Source organism: Mauremys reevesii, unplaced genomic scaffold, assembly GCF_016161935.1.
Source record: "Mauremys reevesii isolate NIE-2019 unplaced genomic scaffold, ASM1616193v1 Contig22, whole genome shotgun sequence".
Classification (NCBI taxonomy): Eukaryota; Metazoa; Chordata; order Testudines; family Geoemydidae; genus Mauremys; species Mauremys reevesii.
Genome location: NW_024100832.1, coordinates 153,631 through 176,819, shown reverse-complemented (window position 1 = coordinate 176,819; position 23,189 = coordinate 153,631). Strand labels below are relative to the sequence as shown.

General features: G+C 60.4%; 2 protein-coding genes across 6 annotated transcripts in view; both read right to left on the bottom strand.

Moving 5' to 3' along the window:
• Positions 1 to 23,189, bottom strand: part of LOC120393533 (zinc finger protein 777-like) — an 88,623-nt gene that overhangs the window by 17,133 nt on the left and 48,301 nt on the right. The window contains exon 1 of one of the 3 annotated variants that reach the window (XM_039518141.1): positions 13,073 to 13,116. The exons of 1 other annotated variant lie outside the window; for it this stretch is intronic. The gene's annotated coding sequence lies outside the window, so the exon portion shown is untranslated. Of the gene's footprint in view, positions 1 to 13,072; positions 13,117 to 23,189 lie in introns of those variants that run through there. One more of the 3 variants, XM_039518142.1, reaches the window with a different exon arrangement.
• Positions 1 to 23,189, bottom strand: part of LOC120393532 (zinc finger protein 777-like) — a 41,844-nt gene that overhangs the window by 3,270 nt on the left and 15,385 nt on the right. Inside the window, exons 2-7 of one of the 3 annotated variants that reach the window (XM_039518132.1) lie at positions 12,956 to 13,128; positions 11,268 to 11,650; positions 10,695 to 10,821; positions 10,014 to 10,127; positions 6,181 to 6,309; positions 5,932 to 6,063 (exon numbers count right to left, since the gene is read on the bottom strand). In XM_039518132.1, the coding sequence (XP_039374066.1) occupies positions 5,932 to 6,063; positions 6,181 to 6,309; positions 10,014 to 10,127; positions 10,695 to 10,821; positions 11,268 to 11,630 (865 nt within the window). In that variant the 5' untranslated portion in view covers positions 11,631 to 11,650; positions 12,956 to 13,128. Of the gene's footprint in view, positions 1 to 5,931; positions 6,064 to 6,180; positions 6,310 to 10,013; positions 10,128 to 10,694; positions 10,822 to 11,267; positions 11,664 to 12,955; positions 13,129 to 13,829; positions 13,920 to 23,189 lie in introns of those variants that run through there. The other 2 variants (XM_039518130.1, XM_039518131.1) reach the window with 2 other exon arrangements.

Here is a 23,189-nt window from a genome sequence, read left to right as displayed (position 1 = left end):
CATGCGCTCCGCAATCGCGACAAAGAGCTGGGAGGAACGCCGGAAGGACTTAGTTCGGTCAATGTAAAAGGCGAGGGCCCTATGGACGTCGAGGGTGTGGAGCTGCTGCTCACGAGGTGAGGCGTGCGGCTTTGGAAAGAAGACCGGGAGGAAGATCTCCTGATTAAGGTGAAAGGCCGACACCACCTTGGGGAGGAAGGCCGGATGAGGCCGAAGCTGCACTTTGTCCCCGTGGAAGACGGTATATGGGGGACCCGCCGTCAGGGCGCGGAGTTCGGAGACTCGTCTGGCGGATGTGATTGCCACGAGGAAGGCCGTCTTCCAGGTGAGATGGAGCAGAGAGCACGTGGCCAGGGGCTCGAAGGGCGGGCGCCTCAGCTGGGTGAGAGCCAGGTTCAGATCCCACGTTGGAGCAGGCGGACGCACGTGCGGGTAGAGGCGGTCCAACCCCTTGAGGAAGCGGGCAACCATGGGGTTGGAAAACACGGAGGGACCATCGACAGCGGGCCGAAAGGCCGAAAGTGCCGCCAGGTGTACCCTCAGGGACGAGATCGCGAGACCTTGGCCTTTCAGGTACCAGAGGTAGTCGAGGACCGTCTGGATAGGGGTCGAGAAGGGGTTAAGACCTCGCTGATCGCACCAAAGGGCAAAGCGTTTCCACTTCGCGAGGTAGGTAGAGCGTGTGGAGGGTTTTCTGCTTTCTAGCAGAACTTGCTGCACCGCCGCGGAACAGGTCCTCTCTGCGTCGGTCAACCACTCAGGAACCAGGCTGTAAGATGCAGCGACTGCAGGTTCGGGTGACAAAGCCTGCCGAGGTCCTGAGAGATGAGGTCCGGCCATAACGGTAGGGGAATGGGATCCCGGATCGAGAGCTCGAGGAGCAGGGTGTACCAGTGCTGCCTCGGCCAGGCCGGAGCGACGAGTATGACGCGGGCCTTGTCCCTCCGCAGCTTGAGCAGTACTCGGTGGACTAGCGGGAACGGAGGGAACGCGTATAGAAGGGGACCCGTCCAGGGCATGAGGAACGCATCGGAGATGGAGTCCGGAGCCCGACCCTGGTACGAACAGAACCTGTGGCACTTCCGGTTGGTCCTGGAGGCAAACAGGTCTATTTGGGGAAATCCCCACCTTTGGAAGATGGTGTGAGCCACATCGGGGCGAAGGGACCACTCGTGGGAGGCGAAGCACCTGCTCAGACAGTCGGCCAGCGTGTTCTGCACTCCTGGTAGAAAGAACGCTTCGAGGCGAATCGAGTGGGTTACGCACAGGTCCCATAGGAGCATCGCCTCGTTGCACAGCGGGGAGGATCGGGCCCCGCCCTGTTTGTTCAAATAGAACATGGCCGCCGTGTTGTCCGTGTATACCGCGACGCAGCGGTCCCGGAGGTGAGCAAGAAAGGCGAGACAAGCCAGGCGGATCGCTCTCAACTCCCGGACGTTGATGTGCAGGGAGAGCTCCTGGGCCGACCAGAGGCCCTGAGTGTGCAGGTCTCCCATGTGAGCCCCCCATCCAAGCGCCGAAGCGTCTGTGGTCAGGGTGACCGACGGGCGAGGAGGGCGGAACGGAACCCCTGCGCAGACCACCTCCGGATGCAGCCACCAGGTGAGCGTCTGGAGAGTGGGGTCCGAGACCGTGACCACCATATCTATAGGGTCGCGGTGAGGGCGGTACACCGACGTCAGCCACATCTGGAACGGCCGGAGCCTCAGCCTCGCGTGCGCGGTCACAAAGGTGCACGCGGCCATGTGCCCCAGCAAGCGGAGGCAGGACCGCACCGTCGTAGACGGGAAGGCTTGTAAGGCGCGAATGAGCGAGACCATCGTCTCGTGTCGAGAACACGGGAGGCAGGCCCTGGCGAGGTTGGCATCGAGGACCGCTCCTATGAACTCCAAGCGCTGTGCCGGAAGCAATTGGGACTTCTCGGTATTGACTAGGAGGCCGAGAGACCGGAACAGGTGCAGAATCTCTGAGACCTGAGCTGACACCAGCGCCTGAGAGCGGCCACGGATCAGCCAGTCGTCGAGATATGGGTACACGTGGATTCTGCGACGACGGAGAGCTGCGGCTACGACCGCCATGCACTTGGTGAACACCCTCGGGGCAGTGGAGAGGCCAAAGGGTAACACCGCAAACTGGTAGTGGGTCTTGTTGACCGTGAAGCGCAGGAAGCGTCTGTGGGGGGGGTAAATTGCCACATGAAAGTAAGCATCCTTCATGTCGAGGGCGGCAAACCAGTCTCCCGGATCCAAGGAAGGGATAATGGTCCCCAAGGTTACCATCCGAAACTTGAGCTTGCAGAGGTATCTGTTCAGCTCCCGGAGGTCTAAGATGGGACGAAGACCTCCTTTCGCCTTGGGGATGAGAAAATATCTGGAGTAGAATCCCCTGCCCCGTCTGCAGGGAGGCACCTCCTCGATAGCACCCACGCTCAACAGAGACTGGACCTCCTGTAAGAGGACTTGCTCGTGAGAGGGGTCCCTGAAGAGGGACGGGGAAGGTGGGTGGGAGGGGGGGGGCGAAATAAACTGTAGGCGGTAGCCGTGCTGGACGGTGCTGAGGACCCAGCTGTCCGATGTTATAGCCGACCACACTGGAAGGAAGCGGGAAAGGCGACCGGAAAACAAAAGGGATGGATCCTGGGGGGAGAGTGATGGGCCGTCCTCGGGCGTCCCATCAAAAGGCCGGCTTCTGAGCTTGCGGGGCCTTAGACGAGCTCTGTGCCTGGTTGCGCCGCCCCCCCGACGGTCTACGGCGGAAGGGGGCAGTCCGGCGGTTGTTAAACGGCCGAGCCCTGGCCTGGTTGAAGGGTCGGTAGGGCTGCTGACGGAATGACCGTCTCTGCGTGGCCGGCGTGTGCATACCTAGCGTCCGTATCGCAACCCTCCCATCCTTTAGGGACTGAATTCTGGCATCTGTTTTCTCAGAAAACAGTCCCTGCGCGTCAAAAGGGAGGTCCTGGAGGGTGTACTGGACCTCAGGTGGGAGGGTGGAAGACTGTAGCCACGCAATGCGGCACATCGTCACCCCGGATGCTACCGTACGAGCCCCTGAGTCTGCTGCGTCCACGGCCGCTTTGATCAGGGTTCTGGCGGCTAACTTGCCCTCCTCCAGCAGCGCTGAGAATTCGGGGCGGGAGTCCTGAGGGGTTAGCTCCGTGAATTTTGCAAGGCACCCCAAGATATTAAAAGTATATCGAGATAACAGGGCCATCTGGTTGGCGATGCGGAGTTGGAGACCTCCCGCCGAATAGATTTTACGCCCTAATAAGTCCATGCGCCGGGCGTCTTTCGACTTCGGCGCAGCGGCAGGTTGTCCGTGCCGTTCGCGGTCATTGACCGACTGGACCACCAGCGAGTCCGGGGTGGGGTGTACATATAAGTATTCGTATCCCTGGGGCGGGACGGAATACTTCCTTTCGACGCCTCGCGCCGTGGGGGCAACGGAGGAAGGCGACTGCCAGATAGTGGCACTGTTCTTCTGAATAGTACGAATAAATGGGAGCGCCACTCTGACAGGGGCGTCGTCTCCCACAACGTCCGTAATCGGGTCCTCGACTTCTTGCACCTCCTCTATGGGCAAATTAATGGCCTTTGCCACCCTTCTGAGAAGGTCCTGGTGTGCCCTGAGGTCAAGGGGCGGGGGCCCTGATGGCGAGGCCCCTGCTACCGCCTCATCTGGAGAGGACGACGAGGAGTGGCCCGGCAGCACCTCCTCCTGTTGGTGCTCCCCCACCTGGCGATCTGGTGGCAGCGAGTCCTGGCCCAAAGATGGGTCGTGGGCGGCGGCTTGCGTCGGTGGAGACGGGGGGGCTCTACTGACGGTGGCCACCGGTACCGACGGTGCCGAGCCCGGCTGCCTGGGTGGCAGGGGAGGCCCCTGTTCATATTGCGCCCAGGGTACCCAATGTCCCCAATACTGGGGTCCATGATCCGGTGGAATGGAACCGGCTCTGAAATCCACCGCACTGCCTTGGGGTGAGGCTACGGAGGGTTCCCTTGAGGGCCAGGGTGGAGCCGTGGCGGTGCCTGGGCGGGCGTCCAGCGCCGGCGTGAGACGACCCTCCGGTGCCGGGGGTCGGTGCCGGGCGTCTCGGGGGTCCAGTGGCGAGCGGGACCTGTGCTGCGCATGGTGCCGGGAGCCGGATCTCCGGTGCCGGGAGCCAGATCTGCGGCGTCGGGAGCTGGATCTCCGGTGCCGAGAAGGGGAGCGGCGGCGGCGGGAGCTCGACCGGCGACGCCGGGAGCTCGACCGGCGGTGCCGGGAACCGGACCTCGAGCGAGATCTGCGGCGCCTTGAACGGCTGCGCGAGTCCCGACGTCCGCGATGCCTGGACGCGGACCTGCTGCGGTGCCGGTGACTTCGTGACCGGGACCTGAGCGCCGCCGGGTACGACCGGCCCGCGATGGAGAGCGGTGCGGGACTGCGACCGTGCGGGACGCTGGCGGCGTCGCGATGGCAATCTCCGGCGGGATGGGGAGCGGTGCCTCGGTGACCGTCTCCGGGAGATGGACCGGGATCGAGTCCGGATTCTGGAGCCGCGGTCGCCACGGTCGCCCGGGGATGGAGGGCGCACCATCGCTGGCTTGCCGAGAGACTTGAATGTCCTCACCGGTGGTGCCGGCGGCTGATATGACGGGGCCGTCGCCTCGATCAGCTCTCTCGCCGTCGCGAACGCCTCCGGCGTCGACGGGATCCTCAGCTCCTCCTCGGTGGGCACCGGGGAGCTGGGCGGAGCCGGACTCGACGGGCCATGCGGCGCCGGAGTCAACGGCGCGGTGCACTTCGCGTGCACTGCCTCAGCCTGCACCGTTTTCGTCGGAGGCGGCTGGGCTAACGGCTTCCGCTGCTGTTTCGCGGTGGCCGTCTTCGGTGCCTTGTGCTTCCTCCCCAGGGAGAGAGAGCGGTGCCGGGTCTTTGGTGCCGGCTCGGTGCCGGAGCGGCTCGGTGCAGCCAGAGCGCTGCTCGTCGAGGCGGTTTGCGGTGCCGCTGGAGCTGGCGCCGGAGGTTGGAGCGCAGACTCCATCAGTAAGTGCTTCAGCCTAGAGTCTCTCTCTTTCCTCGTACAAGGCTTAAAGGCTATGCAAATAGAGCACTTATCTGGCCGATGCGACTCTCCGAGGCAGCGGAGGCAAGAGTCGTGCGGGTCGCTAACCGGCATAGGCCGCTGGCAAGCCGCACAGGGCTTGAAACCCGGTGCTCCGGGCATAAGCCCGCACCGGGGCGGAAGAAGAGGGGTAACCCTCTAATTCCCTAACTATTATACACTATACACTATATATATATACAACTATAAGAAGAACTTAACTAACGACTAACACTATCTACACTAGAACTATGGAGAAACACTAGGGTTGTGGAGGTAAGGGAGCACTCCACTGTTCCAACTGGCCGTCACGGGCGGGAAGAAGGAACTGAGGAGCGGACGGGCCGGCTGAGGTATATAAGGGGCGCCATGACGGCGCCACTCCAGGGGGCGCCAGCCAGCCCGCCGGAGTTGCTAGGGTAAAAATGTTCCGGAGAGCCGTGCACGCGCGGCGCGCACACCTACATGGAATGCATAGGAGCAATCACTCGAAGAAGAATAACAGTTTTATTTGGGCATAAAAACCCACTTCTTCAGATGCACTTAAGGTGCCACCGAAGATACCAGCTGTTCCTTCTCTGAAGCAGAAACAGCCAGTGATCGCACACGCCATGGCATTTCTTACTCTTCACAACCCTTTCTGGTGGGCAAAGGGATTTACAGTCATTTCTCTACCCCTTGGGACCATCTGCGTCACATAAAGGCCCGTCCTGAAATCTTCAGGCAGAGAGACAGGCCTGGGAACATCACGCCGTCACCTAAGCAGCTTAGTGCTGCCGGGGGCCAAGGCACCTAATGAGGTGGCTTAAGAGTTACAACAAAACACAAACGCTGGTTGCTCCAAATACCTTCGTCAGAGGGAAGAGGAGGAGACCGGCTCTGCTTCACTGACTCCTCCGAACACTCGGAGGAAGGACGGGTGATGGGAGGGATTAACTGCCTGCAGTTGGTTAGGACTGGTAGGAAGCCATGAGGAACATCTGCCGTGAAGAGATGACAAGTGCTGGTTACCACTGGCTTACATACAGCAAGCAGGCACTCGTCAAGACAGGATTTACTGCTCTTGCCGTTTCTGGCTGGGTTAGTCTGTTACTCACCTGGGCTGCAGTGTGGTGGGTCTGTTGGGATTTTACTTTCCTGCAAGGCACCTTGATCCTGCACATGTGGCTCCTCCTCCTGTTTGATCTTTGACAGAGCGTCACTTGTCAACCTGGGGGATTCCGGCCCTGAGAAAGAGAATTACGTCGTTTTACAGAGAGCCACCGATTTAAAAGCAGCACCTTGGGTTTGTGCTGGCCATCCACGCAGGGCGCGGGGATTTCATCCTCACTAATGTTAGCAAAGCACTTTGAGCTCCATGGGAAGACGGGTTTGGAAAGCAAGTCACTAGTTACTCACGGGGGGGATATACTTTGTCAGTTATGGGTGGTGTCACAGCCTAGTGAAAAGCACAAGTGTCATTTTCACTAGGTCATCACACCGCAGTGAAAATCCAATCCCATCCACACAACGTCACCGTGTGACAGACCTCAATCCCTGAGACTAAGAACCTGGGTTCTCAGCCTGAGGCTCACTGACTACTCGCAGTCACTTCGCCTCTAATCAGAGAACCTAGGTAGCAGCGTTTGTTCGGCCTGCACATGCGCTCTCCCTCCCTCGTGGCCTGCCTGGAGGCATCTCAAAAAACCATCGTTACTGCACAAGGTGAGTAACGTCCTCTTCTTCTTTGAGTAGCGTCCCTATGGGTGCTCCACCGCAGTGACTTCCCAGCGGTATCCCCCATGGCGGGCTGGGGCTTCGGGGTGGAGTCTGTTACTGGCGATGGTGCTGAGGAACCGAAGAGTCCCGAGTAATCGCGTAGTGTTCCGTGAAAGCATGGGCAGAGGCCCAGGTTGCTGCCCTGCAGATTTCTGAGATGAGGATGTCTTTAAGAAACGCGACCAAGGTAGAAACGGCTCTTGTGGCGTGCCTGCGGCTTCCTGACGGGGCAGCAGGTTACGCACATGGTAGCAGCGGTTAGTGCAACCGGAGACCCATCTCGAGAGTCTTTGAGCTGATATTGTGGTGCCTCGGGATCTTTCTGCGAATGAAAGGAAGAGTTTAGGAGACTTCCTAAAGTCCTTAGTCCTGACCAAATAAAATGCTAGGGCTCTCCTAACAGCCAGCATATGCAGTCTTGCCTCTCTGTAGTCACAGTGTGGTTTTGGAAAACAGGCGGGGAAGTGAATTAGTTGGTTCATATGAAAGGACAAGGTTACCTTGGATAGCAGCGTGGGATGTGGCCTCAGGGTGACTCTGTCCTTAACGAAGACCGTGAACAGCGGCTGTGCCAACAACACTGCTATTTCCACATCTGCCGTGCTTGGGTAATGGCCACAAGGAATGCTGTCTTCACGGACCGGTGTAGGACGGAGCAAGTGGCCATGGGTTCAAAGGGTGTTCTAGTTAGTTTTCAGAACCAAGCTGAGGTCCCATGTTGGAGTGGGTGATCCGACCTGTGGGAAGAGGTTTCTCACGCTTGTGAGGAATCTGCCTGTTGCTGGATGGGCGAATACTGAGTGTCCGTCCACCTGATGGTGAAAAGTTGCTATGCCCACTAGATGTATTTAACTGCGAGCTGACAGAGAGACCAGACCTGAGACCTAGAACAGAATCTAGGATCAAAGGGAGGGAGGAAGATGTGGGAGCCACGTTTGGAAGCTCTGCCCGGATAGGCCACTCTAAGAATGCCACACTCAGGGCAGACTGCAAGAAACGGGGCCCGCACTCCTCCAGAACTGGTGGTTTATTCTATAATAGAGTCACCAAACCAATATCAAACGAGCTTTTGTAGCACCACACTGGTTAACAAGAAGCCAAACACGGTCCCCTTTAAGCGTTCCAGTCCTTGGCTGCTGTGTAGGCAAACAGGTCTAATCTAATCTGCCTAATCGGCCTCCTTGGGGGGCACGAAACATTTTTTGTCTGCCCTCTTGCAGGTTGATGCAATAGAGGTGCGTCTGCCAGATGGCCTTGGCAGGGTCTAAAAGCACCTCATTGACTGGGAGGGCAATTCTGGAAGAGGAAGAGGTATGCAGTACGTCCAGCAATTTGGGGTGTGAGTCTTTCACTTCCTTGAAGGGAGTTTGCAGAGCCCCGGCCACCCTCTTGGAAAAGCTTAAAATCATCAGCTAATGATGGAGGAGGGGGCATCACCAGCTCATCAGGTGAGGAGGAGATGTTCATCGGTGGAGTGGTTTTCACCTCTAGTCTGGCCTCCTGTTGCTTGAAAGTTTCTTCCCAAACCTCTGGGGCTCTGGATACAGAGTCCAGAGGGGATCGTCTGGTGGACTCTCTGTGGGAGATTCTAGATCCCCGAGAGGTGTGGGGTCTGTAGGCTGCCCGTGGATCCCGGCAAGGCCACTGAAGGGGAAGGGCATGGGTGGCACTGCCCACGGGTGACCATACCAGGAAGATTGGGGATCTCAGCGTGGATGCAGCTGTGTAGGTCTCAGATGCTAAAACAGAGGGTTGTGACGTAAGACCAGAGACAAGCGATCCTCCTGGTCACTGTCTGACTCCCCCCGGAGTCGGGTGGGGCTGATATGGGCGCTGGAGGTGAACACCCCGGTGCCGATGGTGGTTCTGGGGACCGAGATGGGCTCGGTGCTGGAGCCTGGATACCAAGTAGTGGGGTCTCTCGGGACCTTATGGTTGTGGAGGAGCCAGAGAAGCAGAACTCCGGTGATATGACTGTGGTCGATGCTGTCAGGGACTGTTGTTGATGCTGACTTGGTACCGACGGCCTTTTATGTACGGCTCATTCCGACAGGAGCTGCTTTGAAGTGCTCCATGCCAAGGATCTTTTTGTTGGCACCAATTTTGTAGAGACAGTACCGACAGTGGTGCCCGTTCCCCAGCCTGGGTCCCATGGGTCCCCAGGCATTACGTGGGTCCCCAGGCATATGGAGCTCTTGGTGCCACTCCTTGCAGTCACTGGTGCCAAAGTGACCGAACACACCAGGGATCCCCTTTGGCTGGTCAAGAGCTTGGTTTGAGGGCTTGCAGCCCTTTTCTCTAGAGACTTTAGAGGCAGCCAGCCGACTTTCTCTGCAATTCTCCCTCTCTGGAGATTGAAGGCTCTGGAGACGACCTTCATCCTGGAGTGGATTCGGGACCAGGGTCAGCACCCTCCATGGGGAGGAGTTTCAAGTTTTGTTGCTGGTTCTTTTGGAATCTAGTCTTCAGCTGCTGGCAGAAGCTGCACTTCTGCGGAATACGTGCCTCTCCGAGAGACGCGGGACACAACAAGAGTGTCCATCCATCCCTGGCATTGCCTCCCTGCAGGAGAGGCGCCTTTTAAAACAGGGCGGGAAACGGTCATGCCCCTACTTAGGCACCAACTTTATGGGTGCTCTGGGGCTGGAGCACCCACGGAAAAAAATAGTGGGTGCTCAGCACCCCCTGGCAGTCACCACCATCAGCTCCTTCCCCACCCCCCAGCACCTCCTGTCCGCCGAGGATCAGCTGTTCAGCGGTGAGCAGGGGGAGGAGCGGGGGCAGGAAAAGGTGGAGCGAGGCAGGGGGTGGAATGGAAAAGGCAGGGTGGGGCATGGCCTAGGGGCAGGGGTGGAGTGGGGGCATGGTCTGGGGCGGAGCGGGGATCGAGCACCCTCGGGAAAGGGGCTCTCTAGGCACTACAAACGCTAATGGAAATGCTAAGAACTAAAAACTGAAAACAACTTGTTCCGTTCCCGGGCCAAGGGCGACTGAGGAGCAGCGGGCGGTTCGCCTGCACAGCACTGGATGACCTCGAGACAGCCCACGAGGGGGAGAGGCCGCATGTGCAGGCCGAACAGACACTGCTACTGAGAGTCTCCAATCAGAGGCCCAGACACACCTACAGTGGAGCACCCAGAAGGACGCTAACTGAAGAAGCAGCAGCACTCACCTGTGCAAGGCTCCACAGGGATTTCTACTCTCTCTGAGTCCTGCTGATCCCGGATACATGGCTCTTCCCCTTGTTCAATCCGGGCTAAGATGTCAGGCTTGGAAATGGCATAATCTATTTCAAAGAAAAGAATGAGAGCAGGGAACACGACATTACAAAGAATTGCAGGTTTTCCAACGAGCACAGAATGGCGGGAGCACGGCTCTTTTGAAAATCTGGCCCCGGTGGTGGGGGCTGAGCATTCGAAAATGTGGCTCTTAATCTCTCTGGGCCTCAATTCCCCATCCCTAAAAAGGTTACACTACTGCCCTGCCTTACGGGGGTTTGTGAGGATGAGGCACGTGGGTGCTACCTACAGTGACGGAGCATGGATAAGAACCAAGAGAAGTCAGAAGTGGACATCATCAGATTTCTGTAAAGACGACTCGGGCCGGAGCAGATAAATGCAATTATTATCCAGTGGGAGAAAGCAGAGGACATGGAGAGCTCAAGCCACCACTGGGTAACTTTCACTCTCTGTTCCTATGGGAGGATGCACAGAGTTGAACTTTCAGAAAATCTTCTACAAGTGCTGACCTAGCAAAATGCAACGTAAGTGGAGGATAACTCCGAGCTGGATTCCAGCCCACGAACTGCGCACAACTTACCGCTTCTAACGAAGGAGGGAAAACGGATCCTTACCCAGCGAGATCAAAGTCTCATAATTCCCCTTCATCACGTTCTTGTAAAGCTCCTTCTGCCATTCCTCTAAGCTCCCCCACTCCTGCTCGTTGAAATACACTGAGACGTCATTGAATGTCACCGGCACCTGAAATCACACGCATTGCATGCTCAGCGCCTCCTGCTTTTGTACCATCCTGTTAACAGCTCCTTACATCTGTTATTAGTTATGAGACAAGGAGCACAAACAACCCCCAGCCCCACTGTCACCACAGCCAGTCACTAGCTCTCTGGACAAGGCAAGGCAGCCTTACTTCCGTCCCTGTACCTTAAAAGGACTTCAGGACCTCCCCGCCTCCAGGGGACCCCTGCACTGCTGTTGCTTAAACCTTCATCCCTCTGCAGGCTGCTGACAAACCTCATTGTGTACGTGCTGGGGCCACATACATCACAATTTGCAACTATAGTGACGCGGCTCATGGGGCATCCCCAAGTGGTCCCAAGATTTCACAGCATGGTGGATGAACAAGACCATCTGATCATTCTATGTTATATTCTGCTCGCATCCCTCGGCACGAGCTGGGACACAGTTACCTGGGGGACCAGCCCTTTAGTGCCTGGGGGGAGTCTCAGGATCCAGAAGTTCCTGTTCTTCAGCAGGTTCTCCACGTTCTCCAGCCTCCTCTGCAGCAGATTATTCTCCTGGATCAGAGTCTCCAGCACGGCCCACTTACTCTCCAGCTGGTTCCCAAACTCCACCACTGTCCTCTCACAGTCTATTAGTTTCTTCTCAGTCATCCCTGTTCTCCCCTCCAGGTTCAGCCACCGTGTGGTGTGAGCTTCCACCTTCCTCTCCAGGGCTTGGATTGAAGTCATTACAGCCAGGGAAATCGCTGCTGTGCCCAGCTGAGTTTCTCTCACACTTTGTTCCGGGACGGCAAGGGGTTGGAAAGGCATCACACCCTGTTGCTCCGAGTCTGGTTCCACAACCTGTTTGCAAGGACAGCAAGTGAAAACTGAGCCAGAGATAGAACCAGGATCTAGCTGCAGAGGCAAAATTATGGTGACCAGATGTCCCAATTTTATAGGGACAGTCCTGATATTCAGGGCTTTTTCTTACATAGGCACCTGTTACCCCACCACCACCTGTCCCGATTTTTCACACTTTCTATCTGGTCACCCTAGGCACAATACAGAGCTGCTCCCACGCTCCATGCTGCTGAGCACTTCCCAGGTTTCAAAGTTTGCTCGCACTCCCGGTGTGGCAGGCACAGATCTCCTGATATTTTCATCATAGGCTTCAGGTGGGATCGCAGACCTTAGCCCGTGAAATCTAGCACGACACAGGGCGGGGCCTGACTACAAGACTCAAGAGGGTTATTATGGCCCCATTTGTTACCTGCAGTTCTATTAAGTGGATGGCCGCATTTTTAGATCCCGGCCTTGGCAGCAACCAGGGTCCAGGCAGAGTCAGAACCAGGGCCGGCTCCAGACCCCAGCACGCCAAGCGCATGCTTGGGATGGCATGCCGCAGGGGGGGGCGCTCTGCCAGTCGCCGGGAGGGCGGCGGGCGGCTCCGGCGGACCTCCCGCAGGCGTGCCTGAGGAGGGTCCGCCGGTCTGCGGATGCTCCACCGGAGCCGCGGGACCAGCGGACCATCTGCAGACACGTCTGCGGGAGGTCCCCGGGCCGCGGGACGGCGACCGGCAGAGCGCCCCCGAGCCGCCCTGCTTGGGGCAGCGAAATCGCTAGCGCCGCCCTGTTCAGAACCCACCTTCCAACTCCCGCGGGCACAACCCGCCCGCGGTGCCACGCGGGAGCCGGGCAGAGCCGGCCCGGGAGAGACGCCTTGGTGGCCCGTAAGAGCCCTGAGCGCCCCGCTGGCCTGGCCGGCCCCGAGGAGCCCCCGACAGCCGGCGGTGAGCGGGCGGGTCGGTGTTCAGCCGTCCCGGGGCCGCTCTGTGGCCCGCACGGGCCGGGCCCGCTGGCACCGCACCCGTGACACCCGAGCGGCGCTGGGCCGCGGCCTCCGCTCGGACACGGGCCGGGTCCCCACGCTCCTGCCCCGGCCGCCGAGCTCATGTCCCCGCCAACCCGGAGGGGACCGCAGCGGGCGGCAAACCCCGGGAGGAGAAACGGGCCGGGATCAGCCCCGCTCCGGGGCTCAGCCCCCGCCCGGCCGGGCAGCCCCGCGCCCCCGCGGCCCGGCTCCCGGGGCCCAGGCCGGGCGGGGCGGGAGAAGCTCCCGGGGCCCGAGGCTCCCCCGCCCGCCGGGCCCTCACCTGGGCAGCGGCCCGCTCGGCCATGGCCCCCCCGGGGAGGCGGGCGGGGCTTCTCCAGCGGGCCCGGCCCGGCCGAGCTCCGCTCCCGCTCCGGGCTGGGCAGGGTCCCGGCGCCGCCTCGCCACGGGCCGGCCCCGCTGCCGGGCGGAGCAGAGCGAGCGCAGCCGGGAGGGGGGAGGGAGCCGCGGCCTGGCTGCGGGGCGGAGCGGGGCGGCGGCAGGCGGGGCCGGGAGGCGGGAGCCGGCCTGTGCGGGACCAGTCTCCGCCCTGAGCGCGGCTCGGTCTCGGTGTGACAAACCCCGCAGCGGGGATCGGGGCTGGGAGCCGCTGGGTTCAGGCCCCTGGTGCGGCCCCCACGGGGCTGCAGCAGAAGCCCCCGGGGCTGGAAGGGGAAATTCCTGCGGGGCAGCCCCGCGCCTGGGCTCACGCTGCCTCTTCGGCACAGCGAGCTGGGAACCCGGCGCCCCACCGGCTCAGCCCTGGGGCCGTGGTGCCAGGTCCGACTGGGGCTGGGCCAGCTGCCTCAGAGGGACTGAACAGACCAGGGCAATTAGCGAGGATCCCTCCTCTGTCAGCCACTCCCAGCTTCTGGCACTCAGAGGTTTGGGGCACCCAGAGTGTGGGGCTCCATCCCTGCCCAGCCTGGCTAATAGCCATTGATAGACCCATCCTCCATGAATGTCTCTAGTTCTTTTTTGAACTGTTCTAGTCTGGGCCTTCACAACATCCTCAGGCAAGGAGTTCCACAGGTTGACTGTGCGCTGGGTGAAAAAATACTTCGTTTTGTTTTAATCCTGCTGCCTGTTCATTTCATTTGATGACCCCTAGTTCTTGTGTTGTGGGAAGGAGTAATAACGCTTCCTTATTTACTTACATATTCACTGTATGTTAGAGCCTCCCTTGTCTACCACGTCCCCCACTGTAAGCTCCTGGGAGGCAGACACCTGGGAAGTGCCTAGCTCACTTGTGGACATGGTTTTCCCAGCTGCCTGCAAGAGCCCAGATTGTGATGCTGCGTAGCAATGCAGTGACAACACAAAACACACTGCTCCGTGCTAGACACACTGCTGAGCCACACCCCGACAGCGCTGCACTGTGACGTAGCAGGCTAAAGGTGGTGTCCGTTTCCTGCCCTCTGAAACACGGCATCTAGAAAAGGCTGGGCTGAGATCCAGCCGCCCACTCCGGAGCGTGTTACCGCACACGAACAGGAGCAAGTAACCACCGCAGGGTAGAAAAATAGGTTCTCCTTGGAAGTGCTCCCCTCCTTGGCCGCCTGGGGCCTGGCAGTCGTTAAAAAGGAGAAGCCCAGCTCAGGCTCATGCAAATCAAACTGACCTGTAGGCTACCATGATCACATCCTCCTGGACAGACGATCACAACCTCTGCCCTTTGCTCCTACATTCCCGCGTTTCCTCCTGGGTGCTGCACCCAGACTCACAGATGCTTTTGGCGGGCACAGCCCCTTCTCTTGGCTAGGGTTCCAGTTACAAGAAGGCCTCAACCCACCCAACCTCCATTTTTGTGGGTGCAAAGTGGATCCAGTTCCCACTCCTGTCCTGGCACTAATAGGGGCCATCGATACCTGTTTCAGATGTCCACAGACCGTGGGCCACAGAATTCAGAGGGGTTCCACCCTCATATGGCAGGGCTGGAGTTTGTCTGAATAGCTGCAGCAAACTGTACACTCCCCCCTCCGTTATTTAGAGACCAAACCACTCTTCTCCCCTCTGCCACAGGAGGACAGAAAGGAGCCAAGGCCCACAGAATTCACTTGTACAATTTTATTTACAGACTTTAGAAAAACCCCATTTCTACCAAGCTGCTCTTTACATGTTTCTGGAGCAGACGGGTTTACAGCAGCCCTTTGACCCTGGAAATCATGGGAAGGGGATTCTCTTCCCCTGGCCCCTCCTGAAAAGGAAACCCCAGTGTATTTGGGGTGTCAGAGTGTCAGTTCGCCTCTCAATTGGAACTAAAGAAAAATCTCAGCAGCCCAGATCTGTGATGCACAATAAATACCGTGACATGTGAGCCAAGGCAGAAAAGGAGAAGCCCACACAGGGCTGGTAACAGGCTGAGCTGGGGAAGTCAGAGAAGACAGGCAGCCAAACGCAGCATTTTGAAAGTAATTTACCCCCCAACCCCCAGCTTATTTTGACATTTCGCTGTGTATGTTTCCACCTCCCTTGAGCAGGCAGGAACATGGACTAGAACCAGCAGCAGCAAGGATTTATCTCAATCCAAACCTAACGTTCTAGAGACGAGTTAAGCTCCAAGCCCCTGGCTGGGATTTTCTGAAGGCACCTAAAGGGAGCCTGGTGTCCAGCTCCCATTGACTCTGAATGGAATTTAGGCACCTAATTCCCAAAGGCTGTTCTGAAAATCCCAACCTAGCTGTCCTCACTGGAGAACCGTCCATGAGTGCAGCTCAGGGCCTGTGTCCCCCCTGCCTTGCACCCTCTGCTCAGTGACGCTGGCCCTGCAGCAAGCTGATCTGGAAGCGTTCTGCACCCACTTTCCACGGGGGGAAAAGACTGCACAGGGCAGCGCAGAACTACGCCCTCTGAGTCCTTCCAGTGCCAAGAGTTAAATTCCTGGGCTGTTTCCAAGTCGGTAACACCTTCGATATTCCTACCGTCAAACCAGAACGGCTGAGCGACCTGTTCTGCTTCAGAACAGAGGGGCCCAGGTTTGATTCCCTGCTGCAGACCCAGAGTCCGTCCTGCTGGGACTCTCAGCAGGCAATGGGGAGATGCTCATACGGGAGCTTTTCCCACACTCGGTGCACGCACGTGGTTGCTCTCCACTCTCTGTGATCTCGTGTCTCAATGACATCGGAGCAGCCAATTAGCTGGGAACGGGGTGGACTGGTCACAAGGGACCTGGCCAAGTGATGTTATCAGATGTCGTTGGAGCCCATTGGTCAGACCGTCCAGTTACCAACAGGCAGAGCGTGCGACCCAGATCCCCACTGGAGCCACCCCAGAACGGAAGGGCCTGTTGGGGGCGCTGGTGTGGTCACCATACATGCTGGGCCTGCTCTGGGGACGGACACAGTCACTGTCCAGCCCTGCTTAACCTGGCATCCACACGCCCCAGATCCCCAGCCCGGGGGACGGGCAGAGGTGTGGAGGGCTCACGGCACTCAGGGCAGAGTGGGGAGAGCTGGAGCACCAGGCCCTTTGGCCGAGGCCCCTGTACAGGTTTGGGTGGCTGTGACGGGGCAGGGCAGCCCCGCACTGGTACAGCAGGGGTTAACCCTTCTCTACTAGCAGAGGAAGCCACGCCCAGGAAGTTCTGCTGGGCATGCTCCAACTGGCAGACCAGTATAAAAGCCTGCAGGTCTGCTCAGTCTGGGCGGACCACCGGGGGAGAAGGACGCAGACCGTCAGCTCCTGCGGGAGGAGAGCCAGGGAGCCTGAACCGGGACGTCAGCCGGGCAGAGGCCATACCGGAGACCCCGGAGAGGGACGCCGGCCGGAGGGGACCTACGGGGGAACCGCTCCCACAACGCCAACGTCCGACTAGACGGGGTAGGAAGTGACCCAGGGGACTTTAGAAACTGACAGCCTTAAAGCTGCAGTACCGCTCGGCGTGTTGCGGGCGGATCCCCGCCGAGCGGGTGGCAAGGAGAGCTTGCCACAACCAGGGCCCTGGGTCGGGACTCGGAGGAGAGGGCGGGCCCGAGTCCCCCTACCCCACCCCGTGATACCCCACCCCGAGGGGATTTATGAACTCCGGCCTCTAGGCGCGCTACCCGCCCGAAGGCGCTTATGGACTCCGGCCGCCAGGCCACACTACCCGCCCCAAGAGGGGGCGCTTATGGACTCGGCGCTAGGCGCTCGCGCTCCCCCGCCCGAAGGCGCTTATGAACTCGGCCGCTGGGCGCTACCCCGCCCGAAGGGGTGTGTATGACTCCGGCCGCTAGGCGCTACCCCGCCCGAAGGTGTATGAACTCCGGCCGCTGGGCGCTCCCCACCCGAAGGTGTGTATGAACTCCGGCGCTAGGCGCGCGCTACCCCACCCGAAGGGGTGTGTGAACTCGGCGCTAGGCGTGCTACCTCGCCCGAAGGGGCGCTTGCGGACTCCGGCCGCTAGGCGCTACCCGCCCGAGAGGGGCGGTTACGGACTCGGCCACTAGGCCGTGCCACTCTACCCCGGAGGGGGTGTCCATAGACTCGGGCCACTAGGCCGTGATACGCCGGCTACCAGAGGCAGGCCGGAGGACAAGCGAGTGGTGCAGTGCTAGGCCCCAGCCCGCCCCTGCCGCGAGGGGGCGCTGGGGCACCTGGCCCATCACAATTGGCACCTGACCAGGGACGTGAACGGGCCTGAGATAAGGCCACAGGGCCCAAGATGGACCCTGAGAAACTTCTGCAGTGGCTGCTGGAGAATCAGCAGCAGCAGATGGCACAACAGCAGCAGCAGCAAGCGCAGCTGCTCCAGCAGCTGGCGGCCCAACAGCAGGCACAAGCCGTCCAGCAACAGGAACAGCAGCAGCAGTTGGTCCGGGAACTGACGGCCCAGCAACAGACGAACCAGGAGCGGCTGGTTCAACAGATGGCGGCGCTAATCGGACCGGCACCGGGTACGCCTCTCGGGGCCATCGGGGGCAACCCCGACGAGGGTCCCGGGAAATTACCCGTGCGCCTAACTAAGATGGGGCCGGGGGATGATCCCGAGGCCTTCCTCGTGACCTTTGAAAGGGTCGCGACCGCCATGCAGTGGCCCCTCGCTCATTGGGCCACGATACTGGCACCCTACCTGACGGGCCCAGCCCAAGCGGCGTACCGGAACTTAGGCTCCCAGGATGCACTAGACTACCCGAAGGTTAAGGCCGCCATCTTAGACGAAGTTGGCGTCAGCCCTGAGACCTACCGCCAGCGACTCCGCCGGGAACGATACACGCCCGGGGCCCGGCCGCGGGCCGTGGCCCAGCGAATCCGGGACCTCTGTTGGCGGTGGCTGGAACCGGAAGGGCGGACGGGCGCTCAGGTGGCTGAGATGGTAGCCTTAGAACAGTTCCTTCAGGCCCTGCCCCCGGGAGGGAAGGAATGGGTACAGCGACACCGCCCCAAGACCCTCGCGGACGCGATTTCCCTGATGGAGGACTACCAGGCGGCAGATGGGGACGTGAAGGCCAACCCCAGGGGGGGTGAGCCCAGCAGACGGAGCCCAGGACAGGCCCAGGGCCCACGTAAGGGGGACGGGGGGGACCCTCGTCGGCTTCCCCAGCCCCCCGTAATACCAGTGACCCGGGGCCCTAGGGCAACACCCCGGGACGATATCCCACGACGCTCGGAGGAGGCCCCCGCAAGGCCTGGCAGCCCCCGCCACAACCCCACCGAAGAAGGGAGACGGGACCGCTGCTACGAGTGCGGTCAGGTAGGGCACTTCAGGAGGGAGTGCCCGTACATGGATTGCAATTATGGGCAAGTGTTGACGGCGGGTCACCGGGCCCGGGCTTGGGAGCCGGGGAAAATTGTTCTGCCGGTGAAGGTGGATGGGACGTCTGCCTGGGCCTTAGTGGACTCGGGTGTAGCCAGACGGTTATTCGGGAGGGCTGATCAAGCTCACCGGCCCTGCCGGGCCCCATCCAGCTACAGTGCATCCATGGGGATGTGAAGCCTTACCCCACTGTCTGGGTACAGCTGGGCGGCCCAACACCGGCGCGGTGTCTAGTGGGGTGGCTCCCAAATTGGCGTACCCGTGGTCCTAGGGCGTGACTGGCCGGGTTGCACAAGCCTCTTGAGGAAGGGCTACGCCGCCAGGCAGGAGAACTGGGGAACGGGCTAGGCGGCCGGGATTTCTAGGCCAGCCAACGGCAGAGGACCCCCTAGAGGGACCCTCGGGGAGCTCCGGGAGAGGGGTAAGGAGCCAAGGCCCTACCGAAGCTCTGGCAACAGAGGGCCCGGGCTGGCTAGATGTGGACACCGACTTCCTCGAGGAGCAACGAGGGGATACCACTCTCAGCCGGGCTTGGGAACAGGCGACTAGTCCACCAGGGAGGACGACCGCCCCACCGCCAGCCACAAGGGCCCCGATTTGAGATCCATCGGGACTTACTCTATCGGGTGGTGCCCGAACCCCAGACAAAAGAAGAACTACGCCAGCTATTGGTCCCACGGCAGTTCCGTCGGGACTTGCTCCGTCTGGCACACTCGGTGCCGTGGGCCGGACACCTAGGCAGAGAGAAGACGCTACAAAGGGTGGCCCAGAGGTTCTTTTGGCCGGGCATCCATGCAGAGTGCGAGACTATTGCGCCTCCTGCCCAGAATGCCAGAGAGCCGGCCCAAAGGTGTACCAAAGGCCCCCTCGTACCCTTGCCCGTGGTGGGGACGCCCTTTGACCGGATAGGCCTAGATCTCGTGGGACCCCTGGAAAAGAGCGGCACGGGTCATAAGTACATCATGGTGGTGGTCGATTATGCCATACGCTATCCCGAAGCGGTGCCACTAAGGTCCACCACGGCACCGGTCATTGCTAACGAACTATTACAAATCTTCGCTCGGGTAGGTATCCCGAGGGAGATATTAACGGATCAAGGGACGAACGTTACCTCTAGGTTGATGGCAGAGCTGTGTAGGCTGCTGAACATCCGGGCACTAAAGACCTCCGTCTACCATCCCCAGACGGATGGCTTGGTCGAGCGATTCAACGGCACTTTGAAGGCCATGCTGAGGAAGTTTGTAGAAGACGACCCCCGACACTGGGATAGACTACTCCCCGCACTCCTCTTCGCGGTGCGAGGTACCCCAGGCGTCCACGGGGTTCTCCCCTTTGAACTCCTCTACGGGAGGAAGCCTAGGGTATCCTTGATCTCCTAAGGGAAACCTGGGAAGAGCAGGAGACCCGTGTTCGGGGATCGGTGCAGTATATCCTCCAGCTGCGGGAACGTCTCCGGGAGCTAGGGGCCTTGGCCCGCGAAAATCTGGTAAGAGCTCAGCAGACTCAGGAGGCTCAGTATAACAAGGGGGCCAAGGTACGAACTTTCGAGCCAGGGGATCGGGTCCTCTTGCTACTTCCTTCCTCAGAGTCCAAGCTGCTAGCCAAGTGGCAGGGCCCCTTTGAAGTGGTCAGGCGGATGGGGCCGGTCGATTATGAGGTACGGTTGTCCGGGCGGAGGAGGGATACCCAGATCTACCACGTGAACCTCCTTAAGGCCTGGAGGGACCGAGAGGGCCTGCTGATAGCCCCATACCCGCCAGAACCAGAATTGGGGCCGCTGGTGGGAGAGCCCGAGGCAGCCGGGACGGCAGACATAGGCCGCGAGCTTACCCCAGCCCAGCGGGACCAGGTAGAACGACTGGTGGCGGCGTTCCCCGTGGTTTTGTCAACGCGACCCGGGCGAACCACGTTAGCAAACCACCACATCGCTACCATTCCAGGACACAAAGTGCGGGACACACACCGCCCGCTCCCCAGGAAGATGTGGGAGACAGTGAAGGAGGAACTCGGGCTGATGTTAGCCTTAGGGGTGGTGGAAGAGTCGCGGAGTGAATGGAGGAGTCCCATAGTATTGGTCCCCAAGCCAGACGGAACAGTCAGGTTTTGCATCGACTTCCGCAAGGTAAATGCAATTTCACGGTTTGATGCCTATCCCATGCCCGGGTGGACGAGCTGCTAGAGCGGCTAGGAAAAGCCGAGTTCATCTCCACCCTGGACTTGTGAAGGGATATTGGCAGATCCGTTGACACGGCCTCACGAGAAAAGACAGCATTTCCTCGCGTTCGGACTCTACCAGTTTACGATGATGCCGTTCGGATTGCACGGGCGCGGCGACCTTCCAGCGACTCATGAACCAGGTGCTGAACGCCCACAACGAATACGCGCGGCGTACGCCGATGACATTGTCATCTACAGTAACACTTGGGAGGAACATCTACAACACCTGACTGAAGTTCTGCAGGCATTGGGCGGCCTCACCGCGAACCCTGCGAAATGTCACCTGGGCCAGAAGGAGGTGACTTACCTGGGCTACGGTAGGTCGGGTCAGATCCGTCCTCGTAGATAAGGTGGAAGCGTTGAGGACGTACCCCACGCCCACAACCAAGCGGCAAGTCCGACAGTTCTTGGGGCTGGCCGGGTACTATCGGCGGTTTGTGCCTAACTTCGCCACACTCGCGGCCCCGCTAACGGAATTGACACGCAGTTCACAACCCCCGAAAGTACGTTGGACGGAGGGCTGCGAAAAGGCCTTTCGCGCCCTGAAAGAACAATTAACCCGGGAGCCGGTACTAGTCCAACCGGATTTTTCAAAACCCTTTATCCTACAGACAGACGCCTCGGAGGTGGGACTGGGGGCCGTACTGTCACAGGAGGTAGGGGACGAAGAACACCCGGTCTTGTACCTCAGCCGCAAGCTGTTCCCCCGCGAAACCCGGTACTCCACCATAGAACGCGAGGCCCTGGCAGTAAAGTGGGCGGTTGAGGCACTACGGTACTACCTATTGGGGAACCCCTTTTCCTTGGTGACTGATCACGCGCCCCTCCGATGGATTAATAGTATGAAGGAGACAAATAACCGGATCATGCGGTGGTACCTGTCCCTCCAACCCTACGCCTTCCGTGTGTCACATCGGCCAGGCAGGGCTCATGGGAACGCGGACTTCTTCTCCCGCATCGGGGAGGAGGAAGGGGAGGCAGGAGTCCAGGGTCGGCCGGCCCCGGCGGCTGTCTTAAGGGGGAGGGTGTGTGACGGGGCAGGGCAGCCCCGCACTGGTACAGCAGGGGTTAACCCTTCTCTACTAGCAGAGGAAGCCACGCCCAGGAAGTTCTGCTGGGCATGCTCCAACTGGCAGACCAGTATAAAAGCCTGCAGGTCTGCTCAGTCTGGGCTGACCACCGGGGGAGAAGGACGCAGACCGTCAGCTCCTGCGGGAGGAGAGCCAGGGAGCCTGGACCGGGACGTCAGCCGGGCAGAGGCCATACCGGAGACCCCGGAGAGGGACGCCGGCCGGAGGGGACCTACGGGGGAACCGCTCCCACAACGCCAACGTCCGACTAGACGGGGTAGGAAGTGACCCAGGGGACTTTAGAAACTGACAGCCTTAAAGCTGCAGTACCGCTCGGCGTGTTGCGGGCGGATCCCCGCCGAGCGGGTGGCAAGGAGAGCTTGCCACAACCAGGGCCCTGGGTCGGGACTCGGAGGAGAGGCGGGCCCGAGTCCCCTACCCCACCCGTGATACCCCACCCGAGGGGATTTATGGACTCCGGCCTCTAGGCGCGCTACCGCCCGAAGGGGGCGCTTATGGACTCCGGCCGCCAGGCCACACTACCCCGCCCCAAAGAGGGGGGCGCTTATGGACTCGGCCGCTAGGGCGCTCCCCCGCCCGAAGGCGCTTATGGACTCGGCCGCTGGGCGCTACCCCGCCCGAAGGGGTGTATGAACTCGGCCGCTGGGCGCTCCCCGCCCGAAGGTGGTGTATGAACTCCGGCGCTAGGCGCTACCCCACCCCGAAGGGGTGTGTATGGACTCCGGCCGCTAGGCCGCGCTACCCCACCCCGAAGGGGTGTGTATGGACTCCGGCCGCTAGGCCGTGCTACCTCGCCCCGAAGGGGGCGCTTGCGGACTCCGGCCGCTAGGCCGCGCTACCCCGCCCCGAGAGGGGGCGGTTACGGACTCCGGCCACTAGGCCGTGCTACTCTACCCCGGAGGGGGTGTCCATAGACTCGGGCCACTAGGCCGTGATACGCCGGCTACCAGAGGCAGGCCGGAGGACAAGCGAGTGGTGCAGTGCTAGGCCCCAGCCCGCCCCTGCCGCGAGGGGGCGCTGGGGCACCTGGCCCATCACAGTGGCCAAGGTGCCACGGGAGCCAGGTGCACAAGGCGAGAGCTCCCCCGTGCCCGGGGATTCTCAGCTGGCCCAACCTGGCTGCTTTCTGCCCCCCTTGTGCCACCCGAACACAGGGGGGCGCAAAGGGACCCGAACGCACTGGCCCAGCTGGCTCGTGGGGTGCGACTGAGGCTGTTCCCACAGCAACGCCTCCTGCCTGGATTCTCAGTGTCCGTTTAACCTTCCCCATGCCCAGGAGCGGTGGCTGCTCCTCCCAGTGGGTGCTGGCCCCGGCAGTGCTCCGACCCGACACGTCCCCCCATGAGCTGGGGGAAGCCCCGTTCCCTACACTCTGCACAGATGGTTTCTCTGCAGGGCTCGGGTGGGCAGCAAACCCCTCCCCAGGGACTCTCTTCCTGGAGGGTCTCTGCCTCGCCTGGCCCAGGCCCGGCTAG